The sequence below is a fragment of the Rhincodon typus genome, chromosome 25, assembly GCF_021869965.1.
Source record: "Rhincodon typus isolate 14 chromosome 25, sRhiTyp1.1, whole genome shotgun sequence".
Taxonomy (NCBI): Eukaryota; Metazoa; Chordata; class Chondrichthyes; order Orectolobiformes; family Rhincodontidae; genus Rhincodon; species Rhincodon typus.
This window is the reverse complement of record NC_063356.1, coordinates 32,570,539-32,593,056: the sequence shown is the minus strand read 5'-3', so window position 1 is coordinate 32,593,056 and position 22,518 is coordinate 32,570,539. Positions and strand designations below refer to the sequence as shown.

At 41.1% G+C, this 22,518-nt stretch overlaps 2 protein-coding genes across 5 annotated transcripts in view; both read left to right on the top strand.

Annotated features, from left to right (window-relative positions):
• Positions 1–22,518, top strand: part of tbc1d22b (TBC1 domain family, member 22B) — a 1,108,217-nt gene that overhangs the window by 336,317 nt on the left and 749,382 nt on the right. The window lies entirely within an intron of this gene.
• Positions 2,527–8,314, top strand: pim1 (Pim-1 proto-oncogene, serine/threonine kinase). Its single transcript, XM_020510889.2, has 6 exons — positions 2,527–3,000; positions 3,180–3,280; positions 3,439–3,489; positions 3,696–4,062; positions 6,333–6,509; positions 6,894–8,314. The coding sequence occupies exons 1-6, from the start codon at positions 2,916–2,918 to the stop codon at positions 7,079–7,081; spliced, it is 969 nt and encodes a 322-aa protein (XP_020366478.1). The 5' UTR covers positions 2,527–2,915; the 3' UTR covers positions 7,082–8,314.

Sequence of the window (22,518 nt, the reverse complement as noted above, 5' to 3'; positions counted from 1 at the left end):
AATAAAATTTCCTCGTTAGTGATTCAATTCTGAGACTGCTTTAATTTAGTTCCAAAACATCAGTGCCCATGAGGTAGTAATACAGCTGACTTTTTGTTGGCAGTTTGGCGTGCATCTGCAGCTGGGGTAACCAAGAATAGGCGAGAGTTAGTACTGTCAATGTGTCAGTTCACAGATGTTGCTCCAATTAACATTAAACTAACACTTTTAGAAATTGAGCAGCTACTCTGCATTAATCGTTTAAATTTTGCTTAATTTGGACTTACTTCAAAAGTAATTGTGGCCATCATTATAAAAATACCACACAAATCTTCTTTGCACGAATTTATTTGTGGGAATTGCATTCCATTGTCAAAACGACAAGCAGCTAAAAAGCTTTGGTGGGTGGCACAGCAACAAATTTCTACTTTGTTCCTTTCGTTATCTGGCAGCCTGGGTACGGGGTGGTCCTATGGTGAGTCGATGCCACTTTCTCCGTACATCTAAAAAGAATCTGGTGGTCCCGATCTAAGGAAACATTCAGTTTCCTACACAGAGGAGAGTCAGTTCCCCAGGGGGAGGAAAGCAAGATTACAGAGCCAGTCACCCGAAGCCTGGCTATTCTTGTGTACCACCAGGTATCTGGGTCAAAAGTGATATTGGAGATAGGCTGGAAGCAAAATCTCCTGCGTGACCTTACACGGCCCGGACATGGTGTGTGACCCAGAGTGAGCAAGGGAGGAACAGAAGAAAATGTAAATAACATTTTTTTAAAAAATCAGTTTAACGCCCTTCGCACAGCTCTCCACAACAGTTCAAATTTCGGTTTTGTTTTGATTCACAGTTATCAAACTCCACCCAATAGGATTTGAATCTGAACTTTCAAGTCGTAATCATTTCAGTACACCCTTGGAAGCAAAAACACTGAGAGGAAATTCCTGAGATGTGATGCGTTGCAAAAAAAAGCTTTCATGTTTTGAGCAGCGACCTCCATCGACTAACACTGGCTATGTTACAGTTTCACTTGCTCTAACTTGTACCTGATCTCGGGGGAAAAAAAAGGCAGCTTTTTGTGATTCATTCCCACATGCTGAAAGGCGGCGGCCACCCAATTCGAAACTATGTCAGGAATGCAGCATCTTCTCACTGGCACCATTCAGAGCAGATTTGTATCGCCCTGCGGTTTTCCCAGAAATTATTCATCTCGTTGCAAAACTCATTAACTCATTCTCCCTGAAATCTAAAATTAACCCCCAGACCTGAAGGGGTTCTCCTGGCTAGATGAACAACAATTAATTTGGCATCAATAAAAGACCATATCTGCATTGATGTTCGCAGTTTACGATCGGGCGGGAAATAACAAAGTCTGAACTATTTTGTCCACACCCATTAATTATCACTGCAAAAATCTTTCCTTTCATCCTATCCAGTTTTCATGCACAAATGCATGAAAAATAAATGGAAGTGACTTTAGAAAGCACTGTTGCTAACATGCACCTTGCATAAATGGTAGCTGAATAACGGGTGGCCACATGTTTGCAACAAAAAAATCAAAAATTTAAACTACCGACTATTGTGGTTGCGAATTCGAAATATATTTAAACATTATATTTTGCATAATATTGCACACTAATTAACCTTAAAGTGTTCTAATATTCTGATCCATTTATTTTGAGCACAATTGGATGCAATTCTTGATTAGTGTTTATTTTTATTGTCAACAACTGTGCACGCCCCCTTTAGGTGATAATTAATTCTAACGTGTGTATAGCAGATTGTTTTTGTTGAAAATAAATATAGAAATCAAGCTATTTTAAAATATAAAGTACAGCAAAGATCGCAATGAATACAAAAAGGCCCGCAGTAACGTTTCCTGGGCACTTGCGCATTCTGCCTTTCCAATAATCGTCAGTTGTGAGATCAAATTAAATAATTCCCTCTTTCAAATATAGCGGTGTTAGACATCCACAATGGAATTAACCTTGCAACATACTTGGCGGAAATTCCTCTGTATATTGTACAACATGACTTTAAATACAAAAAAAAACCTTATTAATCGGGAAAGTTTTAAAATGGGAGGAGCATTTTTTTGTGCACTGGAGATTTTCGAGTATAACATTTTAAGGCAATATGTTGTGAAATCGCCCACTACGCTAGAACAATGCATTCACGGTAAGGATCTGCATAGTTCAGCTCAAAACACGCCTCTGCATTTTTTGAACTACTCTGTTCGCTCCTGCTAAATCTATTGCCTGCAAAACTGCAGAGGCTCCTCCCGCGGAAAGGAAAAAAAAACGCCATTGTCGCTCCCCTTTAAAAATATTTGTCTACAGACAGCCAGTGGATCAAAGCTATTTGTAAGCAGACATGCAAGAGGCATTTTTTGGCGCGTAGTCATTCCCGCCACGTCGAGTCTAGTCAGTTTCATTCTTTTATTTTTTTTCGCTCTGTGATAGGCAGATCATTGCTACTCTCCTATTGGATTGCCTGACGTATTTCAAAGTGGGCCGTTCCTCTGGGGTTTGCTGATGGTGTACGGCTCGCCCTTTTTTTTACTATCTGTATATAGTGGTTGCTACTAGCAGAACGCACTCCAAGTAAAGCCGGGGAATCAGCGTGATACAAAGACGCGGCTCTGATCCTTTTCTCCCCCCCCATCACCCGCCCCCTTTTATATTTTCCTTCCTCATCCAAAAGAACTGATTTCCTGCTCGAAAGGGACTTAATCATCTGCCCGGGACACTGGGAGAAACAGACGCTTTGGAATAAGGGAAACATTTGTAGGATCGCAGCTGTGTGTTTCGTCGCAACGTGGTGTGGGTGAAATTTGCCGGCTTTTTTTTCCCTCTTCCCCTCTCTACTGCCTTTTTGGTGAAATCCCACTCGGAACCTTGGAAGTGATAACCGAGTCTGCAGTCGAGGTTTTCCAGAAGGGGATGCTGCTTTCAAAGATCGGATCCTTCACTCATATGTACTCGACATCAAACGTGGATATGCCGGCGAAAATTCAGTTGCAACAAGGTATCTGTTTAGCATTTCTTACATGTTTACGGAGCCTCCCTGTCTCAGTGGGAAGGGGGTTTTGTGTTGTAACGGTGTTATCGTTAACCATGTGGAGCTCGGAGACAACAAAAGAGGCGGCGATTTCGTGATAGAGTGAAGATGGGCTAATCTTTTCTCTCTCCTTTCTGTTCTTCCAGTGAAAGAGCCTTTTGAAAAGATTTATCAAGTTGGATCTGTCCTCGGTAGTGGTGGATTTGGGACTGTTTATTCTGGGGTTCGAGTGGCTGATGGCGTGCAGGTAATTATGTTTTGAAGTCTGCGTTTCCCTTTCTGTTTTATCTCCCTAAACTTTCTCCAAATCGTTCTGACCAACCATCACCCCCGTCCAAAAAAAAACCTTTCATAGACGACTCGCTGGACTCGGTGACTGAATGGACCTTTCTGTTTATATTGCAGGTTGCGATCAAACACGTTGCTAGAGATCGGGTGTCAGAATGGGCTGAACTGGTAAGTAAAATGCGAAACTCATGCCTTTTTGTATGCCTTTGTAATCACAGTGTCAGGTCCTTTTTAAAATGAAATCCTATTTTGACAGATGTATTTAACTATTTACATTGAGGCGGGAAGTAAGCGATACATGAAGTTGTGGGTTGGGATACAGAGTGATTGCTTGGTGTTTCATTGGGTTTATTTTTTGTGTGTTCTCCCTGCAGTCTAATGGAGCAAGGGTTCCCATGGAGATAGCGCTTCTGAAGAGGGTGGGCACGGGCTGCCGGGGTGTAATCAAAATGCTGGACTGGTTCGAGAGACCCGACAGCTTCATCATCGTCATGGAGCGACCTGAGCACGTTAAGGACTTGTTTGATTTTATCACCGAGAAGGGAGCCCTACCGGAGGACTTAGCTAAAAACTTTTTCCGCCAGATCCTGGAGGCGGTGAGGCACTGTCATAACTGCGGAGTGGTTCACCGAGATATCAAGGACGAGAATATCCTGATTGATATGAGGACCGGGGAGCTCAAACTCATCGACTTTGGCTCGGGGGCTCTGTTAAAGGATACCGTCTACACTGATTTTGATGGTGAGCAATGTTACTACAATGGGGAATTTCCACAATTAAAAATAAGCTTAATTAGTCCAGTCAGTCCTGTTGCGTTAAGATACCAGAGGCTAGTGTTAAATGAGATTCAGCGTTCCGAAATGAATTAATAAATTACGTATTTAGACATTAGTTTTGGAAAGAGTTATTTCGAGGTGATTGGATTTGAAATCCATTTATCATAGTGAGATTTTTTTGCGCGGTAGTAACAAGCCGTTTTGTTATTGTTTTGATGGCTTTATTTCCTTATTTGGATGGTGATGTGGCTGCGACGGGGCGCCTTCTGCTTGTCAGAGGCGTAGCGTTGATCGAAAGAGCGCAGCGCAAACACTGTCTCGCTGCAATGGGCGGCCAGAGGCAGGGGGCTCTTAAGGTAACATCGAATCACGAGGGATGGATGCGTAATTAATGGGGAGGTGGTGGGAATTGCCGAGCGCCAGAAAGAAAAAACCCACCCGCCCACATAAAACTATTACCCAGATACAAGAGGCTGAATCATAACAGGCTGAGAAATTTCGAGTCGTGATATTTATGGGCAGTGTTTACAAGAGCTTGGGGAAGGGGGCATTTGCAGGGTTATTTATTTTTTTGCCTCGTGTTATTTTTGGAAAAAATAAAAGGAAATGAATGATTTTTTTTTGTTTTGTGTTGCTTCGCTTAGTGTTATCTCTCTCTTAGTGATCCAGGGGTTGGGTGGATCAATGAGGGGAGGGAGGGGTGGTCTTGGGCTGGGGCTACAGCAGACAGACAGGACGGAGTCTCCCTCTGCCAGATGTTGGGAAGAGGGGAGGTGATGTCCGTCCGGCTCGGGGTTTGTAATGTAGCCTGTAGACGGCGTGTCTCCCTCCTGTTGTTGTCCCCAGTGTTTGCTGCCGTCGTTGGCTGAGTTTCTGGCAACGTGCCACCCTTTTGTTTTGGAGATTGCTTTCCTCCTGCGTAACGCTGTTTTCCTTTTCTTTCCTATTTGGAAACTGATGCAAATAATCAGGTCTCTTTTTTATATTGGAGCCGAGGCGAATCTTTTTTATTTATCTCATGCCTCTTTTGTGTTTTTTTTTTAAATTGCAAATGTTGCCCACATTTTCTGCTCTTCCCCCAAGTTTCGTCATGGAAATGTTTTGATAATCATGTTACCTGGGGCTATAGTGACGGGAAATAGGTTACTCTCTTCTTGATATCAAGTGGCCGATTGATAAATTATTAAGTCAGTTCAATGTCAGGGCTGGAGTGGAATAAACCCTCTGAAAAGACGTGGGGAGGCTGTCCTTTTACTAACTGCGAAAACCGAGAAGCAGTTTAAAACACAAACCATTGACATTTCAGAACAGCATTATTAATGGTCCCTTTTGAGCCATAAGTGATTTAATCTGTGTATATAACTTATTAAGGTCCATTTTCCAAATTAAGACAGCACTGACTTTTATTTTTAAAAACAAAGAAATAGTATTTATATGTAAAATTAATTTTTAAAAATCGTTTCTGATGCATCTTCGCTTTAATGCTTGAAGCTGGCTGTTGTAAAGGTGCAGTTTTGGGGCTGCGCTCCGCAGAGGTGACGGCGCAGGCCATTGCCTATTTTCAAACATTAAACTCGTCTCCAAAGAACAACCAAAAATAAAAGAAAACCGTTAGTGAAAATTCTGAGTGTTTGGCGCCACCGGCAGGCGGGAGCGTGTGCTTTTTACAACTGAAAGTTTGTAAACAAAAAAATCACATGGCAACGAGTCAATAACTGCCAGTTCACGGCAGGGCAAGCAGGAAGCTTCAGGTTAACCACATTTCCTGCAAGCTAAGGGCGGAACGAGATAGTGTAGATGATTTGAATTTCAAGAGCTCAGCGCACTCTTTTGTTTACAAGAAATATGGCAAACGTTTTATCTTCTCTCTGCCAATAACAAGTTGCTGGAATCAAATGTGAAATGTTTTGACCTTGTGTGCAGCTTGGTTCCCATAAGATGCAACTACGGACGCATTTCTTTTTTAGAAATCTGTAGTGGACTTATTTTTATACTTTGTTATTATTTTATTACTTTAAGTCCATGGAGGAATGTTGAAAATTTATATACTTGTTAAAATATAGATTCTTCGTGAGCAGAGGAATGTGCAGTAATCAGATTAGTCATGATCTTATTGAAAGCCAGAGCAGGCTTCAGTAGCTTGCTTTGGCCCTTAGTTTGTACGTTTGCATTTTAACAGCATGAAGGAATACAGGGAATGTTTTCATAAATGTGGATCTTTGTGTTGATTTGTAGGCACCAGAGTGTACAGCCCACCAGAATGGATTCGCCATCACAGATATCACGGCAGATCTGCCACAGTTTGGTCCCTTGGGGTGCTTCTGTATGACATGGTATGTGGAGACATCCCGTTTGAGCAGGACGAAGAGATAATTCGAGGACAGGTGCTGTTCCGGCGGAGAATTTCATCTGGTAAGCAGCTTTTCTTACCTCCCATCTGAATGGAGGGAAATTAAAATATTTCTAGAGGATCTTCATCCTCTATACTGTGTAAATTAAGTCAATCATCATTGCTTTAAATAGTTTCATGGAATTTGTCAGGTATTCACCACAGGCAAATGCACTGTTACTTTTAATGATGCTTTGTACATATAATTAATATGTTAGTGGTATGTATCATTATCACTAAAGTGTTTATCTGCTTATATTAGATTGCCACAAAAATCCCAACTGGGTTACACACCATAGTTACTTCTTTATATCCTGTATGCTGTATTGACAAACTGTTACGTGTATGGAAAGTATAATCAGAAACTCAACACTGTTTATAATCCACTATTTCCTTTTTGCTTTCAGAATGTCAAAATCTCATCAAGTTCTGTCTATCCTTGAGGCCTTCAGATCGACCCTCATTTGAAGACATGATTAACCATCCCTGGATGCAGAACAGCATTGTTTCACAAGATGCCATTGGACTAAGATTACACAGTCTGAGCCAAGAGTCAACCAACATTAGCTCGAGTAAATTAGAACTTGTGAAATAATGTGAACCGATGCTCACAAAACTGAACTATCTCTGCCTTCCTTCGGAAGAACCAAATAATTCGCCTGGTTTCACTCACCAGATTCCATGGCCTTTTAAATCTACTGATTAGTGGGAGGGGTGATGAAGAACCAGAATCCCCTCCTCTGCAAGCTTCGGTTGTCATTAACTTGAATCATGCATTACGACAAGCCTGGCTCTTCCCTTTCGAGTGCCTTTTTTTATGAACGCTGGATCCACTAACTTAGAAAAGAAATACTTGAACTTCTGCTGCTTCTGAATAACTTGACTTTCCTTCGCACAATCTTCATACATAACACACACAGGGACTGGTCTAGTCTAGCTACTATTTTGTTTACAGCCTTCCAATAAAATAACTGAAGAGAACCCTTGTCACCTGAAGATCACCACTAATCAGAAAAGAGTCGCCCTCAACTCTTCTTCATTCAGCTCACTTATTTAATACACTCAATATGAATATGAAGCCACGGCATGTCAGAGCATCGTCATCAATGCACAACCAATGCAATGAATGAACTCTAACCATTTGTATATGTGTATGTATATATGTACGTGTGTATTATATGTAGATATATATGTATAAAAAGTGTAAATTCCTTTTTTTGTTGAAATACTGGTTATTACAGCCTATGTCAGCTGTACTGTTTACCTGTTTATTTATTTGAGTGAAGTTGAGGTTTTTTTTTTAAACAGATTTATTATATAAAAAGGTTTGACTTGTGGGTTAATTTATATTTATTTATTTATGGACAACTACCTTCCAACAGACTTGTTCATTCCACGATTATTAATTATTTGTTCAGATTGGGGCCCACAGATTTTCATAAGATCACGTCAGACTTTAGTTCAGTTCACTCTGTTTACAGCCAAAAGAAAACAGTGATGTCACTGAAAAGAATTCCAGACTTTGTAAATATAATATAGAGCACTTCTGTTAAATGCATGTTGAACCGAAAATGTATTTAATGTCTAGACTTGTTTTTTTTTGGGGGGTTTTTGTGACATTTTTAATGTGTCCTGTGGACTGGTATGGGTTGAAATAGATACCAGCTCAAAAATGTTTTTTTTTGTATATACAATATCTTTACACTAGTTTGGGTGCATGTAAGCAGCTTGAAGTTTGAACTGTTATTTGATTAGAGCTGTAAATTAAACTAGAATGGAAGAAACTTATTTTTATACAGCATTTCAAATAAAACAAAATTTGCCTTAATTTACTTTGTGGTATTTGAGTACATATTGAAGAGTTAAATATGAAATTGTAATACTTCTTGCCTCCTGATTATAGAGTCCCTACAGTGCAGATAGTGGCCATTCGGCCCATCGAGTCTGCATCAGTCCTCCAAACAGTTTCACGCCCAGATTCACTCCCCCACCCTCTTCCCTGTAACACTGAATTAGCCATGGCTAATCCACCTAATGTAGACATCCCTGGACATTGTGAGCAATTAGCATGGCCAATCCACCTAACCTGCTCATGTTTGAACTGTGGGTGGAAACCGGAGCACACTGTGGAAACCCACGCAGATACGGGGAGAACATGAACACTCCACACAGTCATTCAATGCTTGAATAGAATCCAGGTTACTGATGCTATGAGCCAGTACTGTGCTACTCTGATACAGACCCTAATTTTTTTTTCTGCAGAGGGATTGTCCTACAGTTCAGAACTTTGATAATTTAACTAAATGATCACCCTCATTTTTATAAACCTCAACAGTGAGCATTTATGTAAAAAGACCGAGTGAATGTGATAGTATTTCATGAATGGAATCCTATGAAATCCAAGAAAGTACTGGAAATGCTCAGCAGGTGAGACAGCTGTGAACAGAATTTAGGGATAATATTTCTGGTTGATGATCTTCCATCAGAACCACTGATGTAAAATGGGAAGTTTCTCAACAAAAAAAATCTAGATGCTGGAAATCAGAAACAAAACAAAAGCTGCTGGAAAAACTCAGCACGTCTGGCAGCATCTGTATTAAAGCTTTAGGTCCAGTGACTTATTCAGAACAGAAGTTTCTCAAAGTACTTATGAGATCAAACAGCATCCATGCAGTGATGCATTATTAATGTTACAGCAACATCACCTCTTGTCAGAAGTCCAAATAGGACTTTCTGTCATCACTTTCTTAGTACATGGAGCATTTTGACACACGGCGATTTGTGCATCCCACATCGCTGTTGGAGGGAGGGTATCAAAAGTTTCAGCTGTTGCTTGGGAGAACTAGTGAGAGAACTTCTGCAAGTAAGCCTACCAGTATTAAGTATCCTCAAATGCTTAAGGGGCCAGAAATGGGGATTCAAGAGACCCATGTGTAAAAATCCCACCCACTGAGAGCTACAAGCCAACCAGAGGCCAGCAGCTGCTTTGATCTGCATTGTCTCTGTGGAGGCAGTGACTGCAGCTGGAAGGACATTCACCAGAACTCCTCTTTTGCAGAGCGCACAGACCGTTAGTGACAGTTGTGTATGGAGATTCCCTGCAAAGGTAGGGTGTTGATTTTTAGCAGCTGCAGCGCCCCTTCCCAAAGTCACTTTGACGGCTCCTCTCATGGGAGACCACAAGAAGCAGGTTGGCTTGGCATGGTTCTCACATGGCAACAGTCCTGTTCACACCTGGCTTACTATTGGGGGAGTCACATGAACTCCTTAAGAAGTCATTAATTGCCCCTTAAAGGTCTCAATAGATGGGTTGAGGAGACCAATCAAATGCATTCTTGATCTGGACCTAATTTTAACAGAGGCAGGTGCCCGTATGCTGCCCTTGCATTTGATTAAATGTGCTCCTGGCATCCATAAAATGTCACGAGACTGGGCTTCAAATTCAACCTTGTATGTCAGTTGCTATTTTAGGCTTTCAAACCAATAGCTGGGACCTTTGTAAAGCTTTTATTTTGACAGGGATTGTTGGGAAGATGGATTCACACGAATTATATCTGTGATGGGGTAAGAATGCGATATTGGCTCAATATAACCACACAATGGACCAAACGGTTCTGATTTTTGAGAACACTGCACAACAGAATCATTTCAAGTGAGGATGAACAAACATGCAAGAGGTAGGAATTAAATTTGCTGACTGCATGGATTTCACATTGAGCGATTATTTTGAAAGTGTGACAGATACAAATGTACAAGCTGAAACAACAAACTAAAGGTGAGGAAACTGTTTACTATTAATGATTATAAATTGATTAGATTTAGAAATGAACTCAGTGAAAATTGTCTCTTCAATAATAGCTCTGAATGTCTGATTTTATGTGCTGTAATAACCAATCCCATCTATTAACAGAAATGTTTAGTTCACGTTAATAATTGTTTACGTTGGAAATAAACTAAATTATAAAATGATCTCTAGTGCACCAACCTTAATATAAAATTGAAAATGTTCTGTTCGAACATGTTCCCTGACCCTCCAATGGTATTTTCTGAAAAGTAAGGAAAGACTTAAATTTATATAACACTTCAACCGCTGGACATTTCAAACCATTTTACAGCTAAGGAAGTACTTTTGAAGGGTTTCAACCTTCATGCAGAAAACACAACAGTTAAATTGTTCACAGCAAACTCCCACAAACAGCAATGCTTGACAAAAGAAGCTCTTTTTGTGATATTGATTGTGGGATAGATAGTGGCCAGGTTACCAGAGAAAATACCCCTGCTTCACTTCAAATTTGTACAATGGGATCTCTGCATCCATTTGTGCAGGTGGATGGTGCCTCAGTTTATTGCCTCACCTAAAAGATACTTCCAAATGTGCGTGCATGCTGCACTGGAGTGTCAACACAATTTTTGTGTTCAAGACCCGGAGCAAAACCTAGAAAAAAAGCAAAAATGCGGGAGAAACTCAACAGGTGTGGCTGCATCTGTGGAGAGATAAACAGAGTTAATGTTTTGATTCCAATTTCAGATCTCCAGTATCCACAGTATTTCATTTTGACCAAAACCTTGACCCCTCAAAGAAGTGCTATCTGCTGCGCCACATCTAGCTTACACCAGGCACAGTGAGGTCATATGGCAGGATGAGTACGTCTTTAAAATTGACATTTACACTTTGTTCAATTGTTATTTCAGCCAGAATCCTGTTCTCCCCGACATTCAAGTTTACTTTCCAGCAGGAAAAACTGGAAATTGACTACGAGCAAAAATCTTAACTGTTAATGTTTTGCCTTTCAAAACCTGGGGCACAAAAGTCAATGAGGGTTGCCATGGTCAACAATAGATTACTCAATATACATAATGATCAACCTCTCAAGTCTGTGATATTGTACATTCAGGAGGTATAGAATAATACGTGTCGCTGAAAGCAGCATATTTTTTTTAATATTCGTATCTAAAAATTCAGAAAGGCTGGTTCTGACCACAGGGCTCACAACTTACAATCTGCTGATCTCCATTCAGTTGGACGGAAGCAGCAAACAAATTTCATCCTGCCGTCTTGTTCATGATTTCTTTGTGCACCCAGCACAATCCACACTCCTGAGATAACAAGGTGTAGAGCTGGATGAGCACAGCAGGCCAAGCAGCATCATAGGAGCAGGAAGGCTGACGTTTCGGGCCGAGACCCTTCATGGCCTGAAACATCAGCCTTCCTGCTCCTATGATGCTGCTTGGCCTGCTGTGTTCATCCAGCTCTGCAGCTTGTTATCTCAGATTCTCCAGCATCTGCAGTTCCTACTATCTCTGATACAATCCACACTCCTGTTCTGTTTCACTCATGTCAATGGTGTAATGGCATGTGAGGCAAGCATATGTTTTGGCAAGCCTCTAGCTCTTGAACACAGTTTGTCCATCTTAAAGGAAGGCTATGCTGAATCAAAAGAGGCTGCTGCTGATTGTATGTCCTACAAGGAGAAAGACAGGATGGAAATGGATGACCATAGCACAAAGAGGCATCGTGGGCAGGATTTCACCTCCACACAAGTGTGAATATAGAGATGATTGGTGGAGAAAAGCTGAGATGCAGGCCAGCGTGCCTTTTTGCTACCACCGTCATCACAAGACCTCCAAAGAAGAAACATCATCATCTGATCAGGTGGGCCAATGGGCTGAGGAGTGGCGGATGGAATTTAATTTAGATAAATGAGGTGGTTGCACTTTGGTAAGGCAAATCAGCACAGGACTTACACAGTTAATGGTAGGGCCTTGGAGAGTGTTGCTAAACAAAGAGACCTAGGGGTGCAGGTTCATCGTTCCTTGAAAGTGGAGTTGCAGGTAGACAGAGTGGTGAAGAAGGCATTCGGCACACTTGCCTTCATTGCTCAGAATGTTGAGTATAGGAGTTGAGATGTCATGTTGAGCTGTACAGGACATTGGTGAGGCTACCTTTAGAATACTGCATTCAGTTTTGGTCTCCCTGCTTGAGGAAAGATGTTGTTAAACCTGAAAGGGTTCAGAAAAGATTTACAAGGATGTTGCCAGGATTGAAGGGTTTGAGCTATAGGGAGAGGCTGAATAGGCTGGGGTTTTTCCTTCCCTGGAGCTTCGGAGGCTGAGGTGTGACCAAAATCATGAGGGCATGGAGAGGGTGAATAACCAAGGTCTTTTTCCTAAAGTGGAGGAGTCCAAAACTACAGGACATAGGTTTAAGGTGAGAGGGGAAAGATCTAAAAGGGACCCGAGGGGCAATATTTTCACACAGAGGTTAATGTGTGTACGGAGCGAGCTGCCAGAAGAAGTGGTGGACATGGGTAAAATTACAAAATTTAAAAGGCATCTGAATGGTAACATCTCACTCAGAGATAGTAGGAACTGCCAATGCTGGAGAATCTGAGATAACAAGGTGTAGAGCTGGATGAACCACAGCAGGCCAAGCAGCATCAGAGGAGCAGGAAAGCTGACGTTTCGGGCCTAGACCCTTCTTCAGAAATGGAGAGGGTGAATAACCAAGGTCTTTTTCCTAAGGTGGAGGAGTCCAAAACTACAGGACATAGGTTTAAGGTGAGAGGCGAAAGATCTAAAATTTCTGAAGAAGGGTCTAGACCCGAAACGTTAGCTTTCCTACTCCTCTGATGCTGCCTGGCCTGCGGTGTTCATCCAGCTCTACACCTTGTTATCTCTGGATGGTAACATGATTAGGAAGGGTTTAGAAGGATAAGGGACAAATGCTAGCAAATGGTACTAGGTCAGTTTAGGATATCTGGTTGGTGCAGATGAGTTGAACTGAAAGGTCTGTTTCCATGCTGTATAACTCTATAACTTAATGACTCTATATCAGGTAGGAACGCCACAGAAATGTTAGATGTTAGTGTAGAGTTGGGACCTGTATATGTTGAGTCAGGAATATGAGTGAGCTGCAACCAGGCTAGGGTGGTATAGTTAACAAGCCTGCCACCTCCTTGAAAGGTGAGATCCCACATCAGTTCTGCTGTAGCAGATTCAGGCAAGGATTGAGAATAACGGAGAACGTTGATGAACTTGCACACAAAAATTCATGATACATTTCTGGCCTGCCAGACAGCATTGATTAATTTGACTCCATTGTGGCATGGAGTGTTGCACTCATGATGCTACATCAGGTGGCTGCTTCCACAACACTACCTGAAAATCAACAGCCATCCACCAGCCATGCTGTAGCCACTAGGGTAGGATTTCGTAGGAACACTGTGTCAGGGAAAGGCAAATGTCAGAAAGACATTCAGGGAATGCACAATGGTGATTCATTCATAGCTACTTGAATCACCGGATGTGTTATTGAATAAAGACTTTAATGTAAAGGTTTTCTTGGGTGGCTTTTATGTCAAGATGGTGGTTAGGGAACCAGAACCAGACTGGGTTCTTGATGTGTTCAACTCAACATTTGCTCCAAAGAACATTCATGTTGGAAAGTACGCTCCAACATCACGGGATTCATTCTATGGGCAGTAACCACACGAAGAGCTCTTGAAAAACCTGTGTTGAGTAAGGCCTTCTGAGCAGAGTCCACTGACTCATTCTCTGCAGCTTTTGATGAATTATCATTCGTGTTGCAGACCCTAAGGCATTGCAACGAAAGACCCCATATCTCATGCAGAGCTGTCACCAAATTCTGTCACCATCCTAAATGTATGCAGCTACTCTCCAATATGTCTCTCAACACAATCCACATTACTTTGAAAATTGCTTGGGCAGAAGGAAGTCAAAAGTACCTCACCTGCGGACTGCTATCCCGTCAGGCCAAATGGAGCCCCTTTCTGCTGCTGAGTGCCTGTCATGAGGGAGTTGCAGATATTTCAACACATGTCCAAACCAAGCTAGGGAAATAAAGGTTAAATGTGCAGCGTAACCCTGTTAGTGCCCCTCACTGCACAGGGCTTGCAGCTTCATGTGAACCTTGCCTGAAGGGATCAGAAACACATTCAGCGCCATTTCAGGCCTCTGAGCTTTCTACCCTGCCTGGCAACGGCACAACAGAGCACAATTACACAGAACAAATGTTTTAATCTATGGCAGGGTAAGCTGATAATTATAAACTGTTTTTAATTTGTTCTTTTAACTTCTATTCTGGGAGCACGGCATGAGCAGGTCCCAGAATGCTGAGTTCTTCGAATCTGAATTAGAAAAAAATCATTGAAGCAGCTATAAACTTCTCAATCTTGCTATTCTGGTTTACAATGCCATCTGAACCCTTTGATTCAATTGCTGCTTTCCATTAACTTCAGGTATGCAATATAAAACCAAATGTGATTACTCTATGTCCTCTAACATATTTTCTGCCATTCATGGCGATGCCATCAGATTTTAATCAGCAGAACTAATTGTCTTTTGAAAATTCATCAAGAATATATAAAAAGGAATATTCTACATTCACATCAAAATATTAGTTCAATCGACAAATCTGTCAAATAGCAATTTTACGCACTTTAAACTGTTTTGTAACCAGTAAGAAAACATGTTCCAATAAAAAGAAGAGAAAGCATATATTTCAAATGTTCCTACCAATTTTTCTCTAGCTAACTCTAGTGAACTCTATTGAATAAATATTTAATTTCTGAAAAATCCAAGGAAATTATGAACAATTCCCACTTGAGTTTCAGTAGCATTAATATATGAACAGAAAGATACTATATGCAGCAGTGGTCACCAACCTTGTTAAGCACAAGATCACTTTTTCAATTCAAATGCAACGCAGGATCTACTTAAAGACAGCATATGACAAGCAGTTTTTCTTTAATTCCATATAACGAAAAAACCAAGTACATGTAATTATTCATTTTGTGGTCTACTCACCAACTCTCTGTGTCATACCTGTGACTGCACATTACCTGCCAGTGCCTTGAAGTCTGGGATGTGGTTTGAGGCTGCACGTCATATACAGACCATCAAAAGGGTATCTGTGAGGCAGGTGTGATACTTGGACTTGATTACATTCATTTGGAAGAACATTGTCTCACCGAGATATTGGGAGTGAAAGTAAGTTTTCACTTTAAAAGCGCAGGATGATAGGAGTGGACATTTTCCCTATTTATGAGTGCTCAAAAATCAAAGCCCCTTGATCTTTCTTTCAGGTCAATATCATTGCGCATAGTTATCATCTCGACATCAATTCCACTGCTTCGTAAATCAAACATCTGATGGAAATTTGATAGCCCATACTGAAAGGAATGGATTTCATGATGACTTGCTCTATTAAATCTAATTCCTGGATATAGCCTGCTGAATTCTTCTGCTAACTTCCTCATGTGTGTGCAGAAGTTTTCTGGGCGGAACCATTACTCATCGTCTTTGATATTTTTCTTGTATTTTATCCATACTCAAGAAGTGTCTGCAGCATTTTTTTTATTTGCGAGGAGCACAGACCCAGTTTCAGTTTTAATGCATCACAGCACTGATGACATTTGCTCAGGCTCTGTCCTTTCCCTGCAGTTCACGATTCAGCTCATTCAGTGTCAACCTTACGTTTGTAAGGAACCTGAAGTCGGGCAATCACACGTTGTCTGATAGCTCACTGCACATTTCCTTCTTTATTAAGAAAAGCAATGATTTCAGGCATAAAATTGAAAAATCTTTGCAGGACCTTTCTTCAACTTAATCATCTCACCTAAGAATGGACGATTAGTTCACTGTAGGCAGCACTGAGCTCATTGAGCAAAGACTCAAACAAGTAGTGCTGAAGGACTCAAATTGAGCATCCATTCCTAACATTTTTTGTTACATGAAAAAAGTCCATAATTTTACTTGTTAATGCTTCCTGGTGGATTATACTGTAGTTTGTAATGACTGGTGCACCAGCAGCTATGATAGAAACCTATTTCTTGATTGGAATGTTTTTGTCAAACAAGTACCTTTTGAATTGGCTATAGATATCGACAGTCTTTGTTCTCTCTCTAAGGGGTAAAAGGGTAAGAAGATCTTTTTTAGTTGTAATGTCCTGAAAAACCATATGCACAAAATCTGTCAGCTGAGCGGTATTGATGATGTTGATGGATTCATCAAACTGTAGTGAGAAACACTCACAGTCCTTCAGGTCCCACTATAGTTTCTGAAAGGTATCTTTGGATGCTATTGTGTAAGTATTAAGTACCATGTTCTGGATTGCTATTATTTTTCGTTCTTTGTTCTTAAAGTACTTGAATAGTCAATGGCCCAGTCATTACTTCTTTAATGATTTCACCACCCAAAAATGATTTGACAAAAGATGGCATACGCAAAACAAGGCTTTAAATGCAAACCTTACCTTTTGCTCTTGTTTTAGAAAAAAATGGTTATTGAATTTTCAGAACGGTTTTCAGCTTCTCACCTCTGTTGTCCAGAGCATGCTGTTCGAGGGGAAACTATCCTCAAATCTACTGTGCTAGCAATGCTGGTCTCTTCCAAGACGTCCTGTTAGTGGTGAGATGTTTTGGGTACAGGAGTAGTAGCATGGAAGTAGAATTGGATGAGAGTAGTGCAGTGGGATTTGGGTAGGTAATAAAGGTAAGATGGCAAGATGTGGCAAATGAATTTGTTTGGCTTCACACAGAGAAACCATCCATGAAGCTTGACACAACAGAGATTCTGCCCTTTGCACTAAATGCTGGATGTCCAAATGATTATCCCACTTAGTGCGTCTGGACTCTAAACTAGACTCAGCAGCCATCCTAAATGAGTGTTTCACCGTTACAAACTTCATAAGTAAATGTGTAGAAGATTGCGTGCAGAAGAAGTTAATCTGAATGTTCCCCAACCGGAAACTATGGATGAACTGGGAGATCCACTCCCTACCGAAGTCCAGGCCTGAGGTGTTTAAGTCAGGCAACCCTGACCTATACAGAAGATCCAGGTACAACCTTCGCAAGGCCATCAGAGATGCCAGAAGGCAATACCAAACTAAGCTTGAGACCCAGACTAACCACACAGACACTCATAGTTTATGGCAAGGCTTAAATGACATAACAGGCTACAAAGTGAAGTCAAACAGAATCGTAGGCAATAGTGCATCCCTCCCTGATAAGATCAATGTCTTCTATGTTCGCTTTGAACAGGAGGTCTGTGAAATGATGTCACCTATCCCAACAGCCTCGGACACACCTGTACGCACGGCCATCGCCGCAGACATTACATCAGCCTTCTTGAGATTAAACACACGGAAAGCGACTGGCCCGGATGGAGTCCCCAGCCATGCACTCAGATCCTGTGCAGACCAGCTGGTGGGAGTACTCACAGACATTTTAACCTCGCCTTACAACAATCTGAAGTACCCACCCTTTTCAAGAAGACCACCATTATCCCAGTGCCAAAGAAAAATCCTGCAACATGCCTCAATGATTACTGCCAATCATGTGATAAAGGATTAGATGATTAGGGTTCTTCATGTGCTGATAAACTAATAAGATGAATTACTGGCGGCATGTATGCTGAAGGTGCAATCCTTCAGGTACGTCTGCATTTATTGCCTGCTTAAATTAAGCTGTCACATGATAATTCAGGTTTACCTTTCAAAATAATTTAGAAACAGAAAATAAAGGTGCCCCATTTGTATTGTGGGCCAATTTACGAGCATATTTAAGGTTGTCTGTAAAGACAATTTATGTTTTTTATTATTTCTTTCCCAACAGCTCCATAATTCCCTCCGCAAGTTCTAAAGGCAATGACTTCTGATGCATTATAGAATTTTGGGTGCCAGCTACATGTGTTGAAGGAGACAGTTATCACAAATAGGAAGGAGGATTATCCGCCAAGAACAATTTGGTCTTGTTATCTGCAGATATGCATTTTTCAACAGGTTGATTCAGAAAATGGTCAGGACATGGATCTTGTTTGATTTACTCCTCATTGACCCAAGTCGATACCTTGTAATCATTTGTTCAGGCATGTTATGACACACCTTTGGAGCAGGTGTGACTTGATCCTAGGCCTCCTGGCTCAGAGATTGGATATTACTGCTGCACCACAAGACCCCCTAACAATATGAGATAGTTACTTTCAATCAAACTGTTTAGCCACCTCTAGAGCACCATTTAGAGCCTTCCGGCCTTGGCTTTATTCATATGATTGTACAATTTCTGGGTTAATATGATGGCATGAAAAATAAATGAATTAGTGAGCACTATTTTGTTTATGCAATTTTTGCATATAATTGTAAAATCAACTATTCAAGTCTATAGGGTGAAATTATTAGTCTGGTGTGGGTACTGAGTTCTGCATGTCAACCATAAGATTTGATCTCTGGTTTGGCCTGATTTTGTCTGATCACCAATCAGTGTGAGAGAAAGGATTGTGCTCAGCACCCTGAGTTATAGAAAAAAAAGTCTGAATACCTACTCCTGATTACTATCCAGTGACAATTTCGACAGCGTACGTATGTATAAATTTGGACTTGACTGTGATACTGATCATGACAGCTGAAAACTGAATGCTATTGTAAAGTGAGAAAAAAACTCAGCAGCTCTCACTGATTCATGGAAAGGGTGATGAATTTGCATGAGGTACTTTGGCTGCGAAGAATGGCAATTTGAACTCCAGCACGAGTAGCTACTTGAAGGAAGAAAATTGTGGCAAGATAAAAATAAAGTTTGCAATTTTTATTATCTATTGGCTGCTGCGTGCACGACCAGTTTGAAGTTTCTTCACTTCTTGCTCTTGTTGTTCTCTGCATCACTCGCCACTGCGCCAAAACCACCCTCCCTCTTCATTCATTGGGCTTTGCTTGTTTGACCCCGATACGCTGATCAAATAAGAATTTCCTAACATCAAGGGCATCTCAATATGGAGTCCTTTTCTTCCTGCACCCTCTATAGTGGTAACCTCCATCACTGACTCTGCTAAAGATGAGAAGGCGCCAACCCTCAGACTGATCTGATGGCTCTATAAGACAGGCCACCATTGGGTTCTTACGTTTTGGAAAATTTCCGGCCAACAGAGCTAAATCCTATGCTTGAATGTACTGCCAAACCAGATTAGTAGTCTGAATTTGTATTGTAATTGTTTTTAATGACGCATTCAAAATGAAGTAGAATGATACATCTAAATCCATAAAGAACATAGAATGGAAAGGAATGAAATGGGAGGGGGAGTCAAGTGAATGTATTGGCACAAAACTGAATGGAAATTCATATTCAGAACATACATTCATATTCAGAAATGCAGACCTGATGGAGAAGCATAAAAAGAGAAATGAGCACAGAAAATGAGAGATTAGATAACAAAGAGAGACAGGCACACAGACAGGAAACAAGAACTCAGACGGATGAGGTTAGTTAATGAAATGCTGAAATGTTAATGATGCCTGTTTTCAGTCACATTCAAAATTCTTGACTAATGTAACAGCTGACCCTGTGATTTTTGTAGAAGAATACAAAAAGTTAAATTATGACTGCTTGAGCACTGTTAAATAATCTGAAAGTGGTTATGAGAAATTGCTTTTCAACTATGTAATGCAGGAGCATATAGGAAATGAATTAAGAATTTGGAATAACATGAAGTTAAATGAAACTAAATGGACATGTCAATGAGTGGATTGCATGACAGCGCATTGATTAAAATATTCTGTAGAAGACAAATACAAAAACCTACAAATTCAAACTGCTTGTTGAAGAAGTATAAGGAGGTCATGTTGGGCTGACAGTTAAACTTGGAACATTTTTCATTGATTTGTAGTTTTAATAATGTATAAGGTTTAACAAGATAAGAAATGCAAAGAATTTTGTATAAAAGCCCCTGAGTTTCTAAGTGCAATACTAAAATCAATACATATCAGTAATGTAAAGATGGAGGGTGGAAATTTTCCCTCTCTGGTATGATATGGGCAATGGCAAGAAAGTTGGGAAAATGCATGAAGAATGAAAAAACTCAAAAAATACTTTGCAGTTCTGCCCTTAAGGTTGAAATGGCAACTTCAGAATCTCCTGGCTGAGTGGTAACTACCTTATTTTCATGCATTTGCGACTCATTATTAGACCAACTCACTTTACTTATACATCACTTCCAATTATTCTCTAACTGTTGCAAATTGTCAACATGAAAGTCAGAATATATATCTGGCAGTTTTAGCTTGCCAATAGCTTGTCCCAACCATCATCTCATTGTGTCTTCAGCACAATGTACACCTCATAGCCAATATCCTTCTTAACCTTTCAACCACAAAAATCAGCATCGGCAAACCATTAGTCTCACCATATCAGTGTGGCTGCTTTCAGACCAACTTCCACATACTTCAGATGTTCAAGACGTTATATTGGAGCTCAGTATTTGAATACTTTCTGCCAGGACACTTTGCATCCAGAAACAAACATGCATTTCATACAGTTACACAGGGTGGATCTTATGCTCTTTGCTTACTTTCCTCATAAAGTCACTTCTGGCCATGTCCAAAGGATTGCCTTCTATCCAGAGCTAAGCAGATGCCTGGTCTTCGGAGCCAGAGTGCTGGAGTGCCGGAGCCTCAGAGAATCCTTTCTTCATCTAGCTGCATTGACATGTCAGTGATGTTCTCACCAGATTGTCCTCCCAAAATTTATCCAGAAAGAGTATCCTTCAGGTGAAATACACTGAGCTGGTGGAGGTTGCAGGTGAAAGCCTTGTCGATGCATCCTTTGAGGGTTTGGTTGTTTCCTCCGCTGAGAGGGAACTGAGATTCTCTGGCATAGGCCTCCAAGGATGGAGATTGGCTGGTTGCTGCATAGGAGAGGAGGAAATTAGCTGTGTAAGAGTAATAAAATGTATACGTTCAGAATGAATTAGCATTGTTGGTAATTGTAGAGTAATGCAGCACAGCACAATGAAGCTTACTGGGTTGGTTTTCTATTAAGGTCTTTGCTTGCCCAGATGTGAAATCATGCTCTTCTTTAGCCAAATTGAGTATCTTCAGCAGAAAAAGAGTGAAGAACCTGATTTCCTCCACCCCTGTACCAATGGCAGTGTTGACCCACTCAGCCCAGTTGTTGGCTAGTTTTTCCTGCAATGAGACGAAGGAAGGGTTTTAAGTGTGATGGAATTAGTTGAAAGAGAAGTTAATTTTGATGAAGGAGCAGGAGAGGTGGTGAATGAATGATTAGAAAGTACAGAAGACAGGAAGGTAAATAGTCTGGGAAGGTAAGTCGGATAAGAGCTGTTGAGTGGACATGGTTGCCTGGAATAGTGTCAGCTGTAGTTGTGAGCCTCGGGGAGAGATATGTACTGTGGCAGAGTTAGAGACAGAGTAGCTCTGTGAGTGTCAGGCTGCAAAGAGAAGATGGTGGCAATTATCCTTGCAGAGCACAGAAAATCATTAACCTACTTTCTGGATTTTGTTTAACTTCGGGGCTCTGATCCAGACCACTGATTGTCTCCAGGCAGGCCAAAGCTGGTGATGTAGCCTCCTTTGGTGGTCTGCAGGGTAAAAGGATAGCTCTTCTCTCCATCATTCTGTCCACCAGCACCTCTGGTCCCTTTCTTCAAAGCACAGAGCTATCTTGTCATTTTGAGCTATTTCTTTAGTGACAGTGGTGGAGCACCACAGTACTGGCTTGCAGCATCTGTAGTGGTGTGTAGCTCAACTTTAAATTTGGCACCAGCAGCTTGAACACCAGAAGACTGTTGCAATGGTAAGTACCTCTGCCTCTTCTGCCATGTAATTCCATAAAGACGGTACTTAACAACCCAGTTGCTGAATTAATGAGGTAAGGCAAAGGGTATTGTGTGAGAAGAGTCACTGTGAACTGTGGTGGACCAAATGCCTGGAATCTCACTCAATGAAGAATTTTAACTATTAACAGGGAAATTCAGCCCACAGTCTCTCAAAAACCTGATGAATCTTGGATCGACCGACAGAAGAACCCATTCATCATGCACACATTCAGGTCCAGAGAAAAGGTTGAACAACAGATAATTAGCTGCGAGATAGTAGGAACTGCAGATGCTGGAGAATCCGAGACAACAAGGTGCAGGGCTGGATGAACACAGCAGGCCAAGCAGCATCATAGGAGCAGAGAGGCTGACGTTTCGGGCCTAGACCCTTCATCAGAAAAGGTCTAGGCC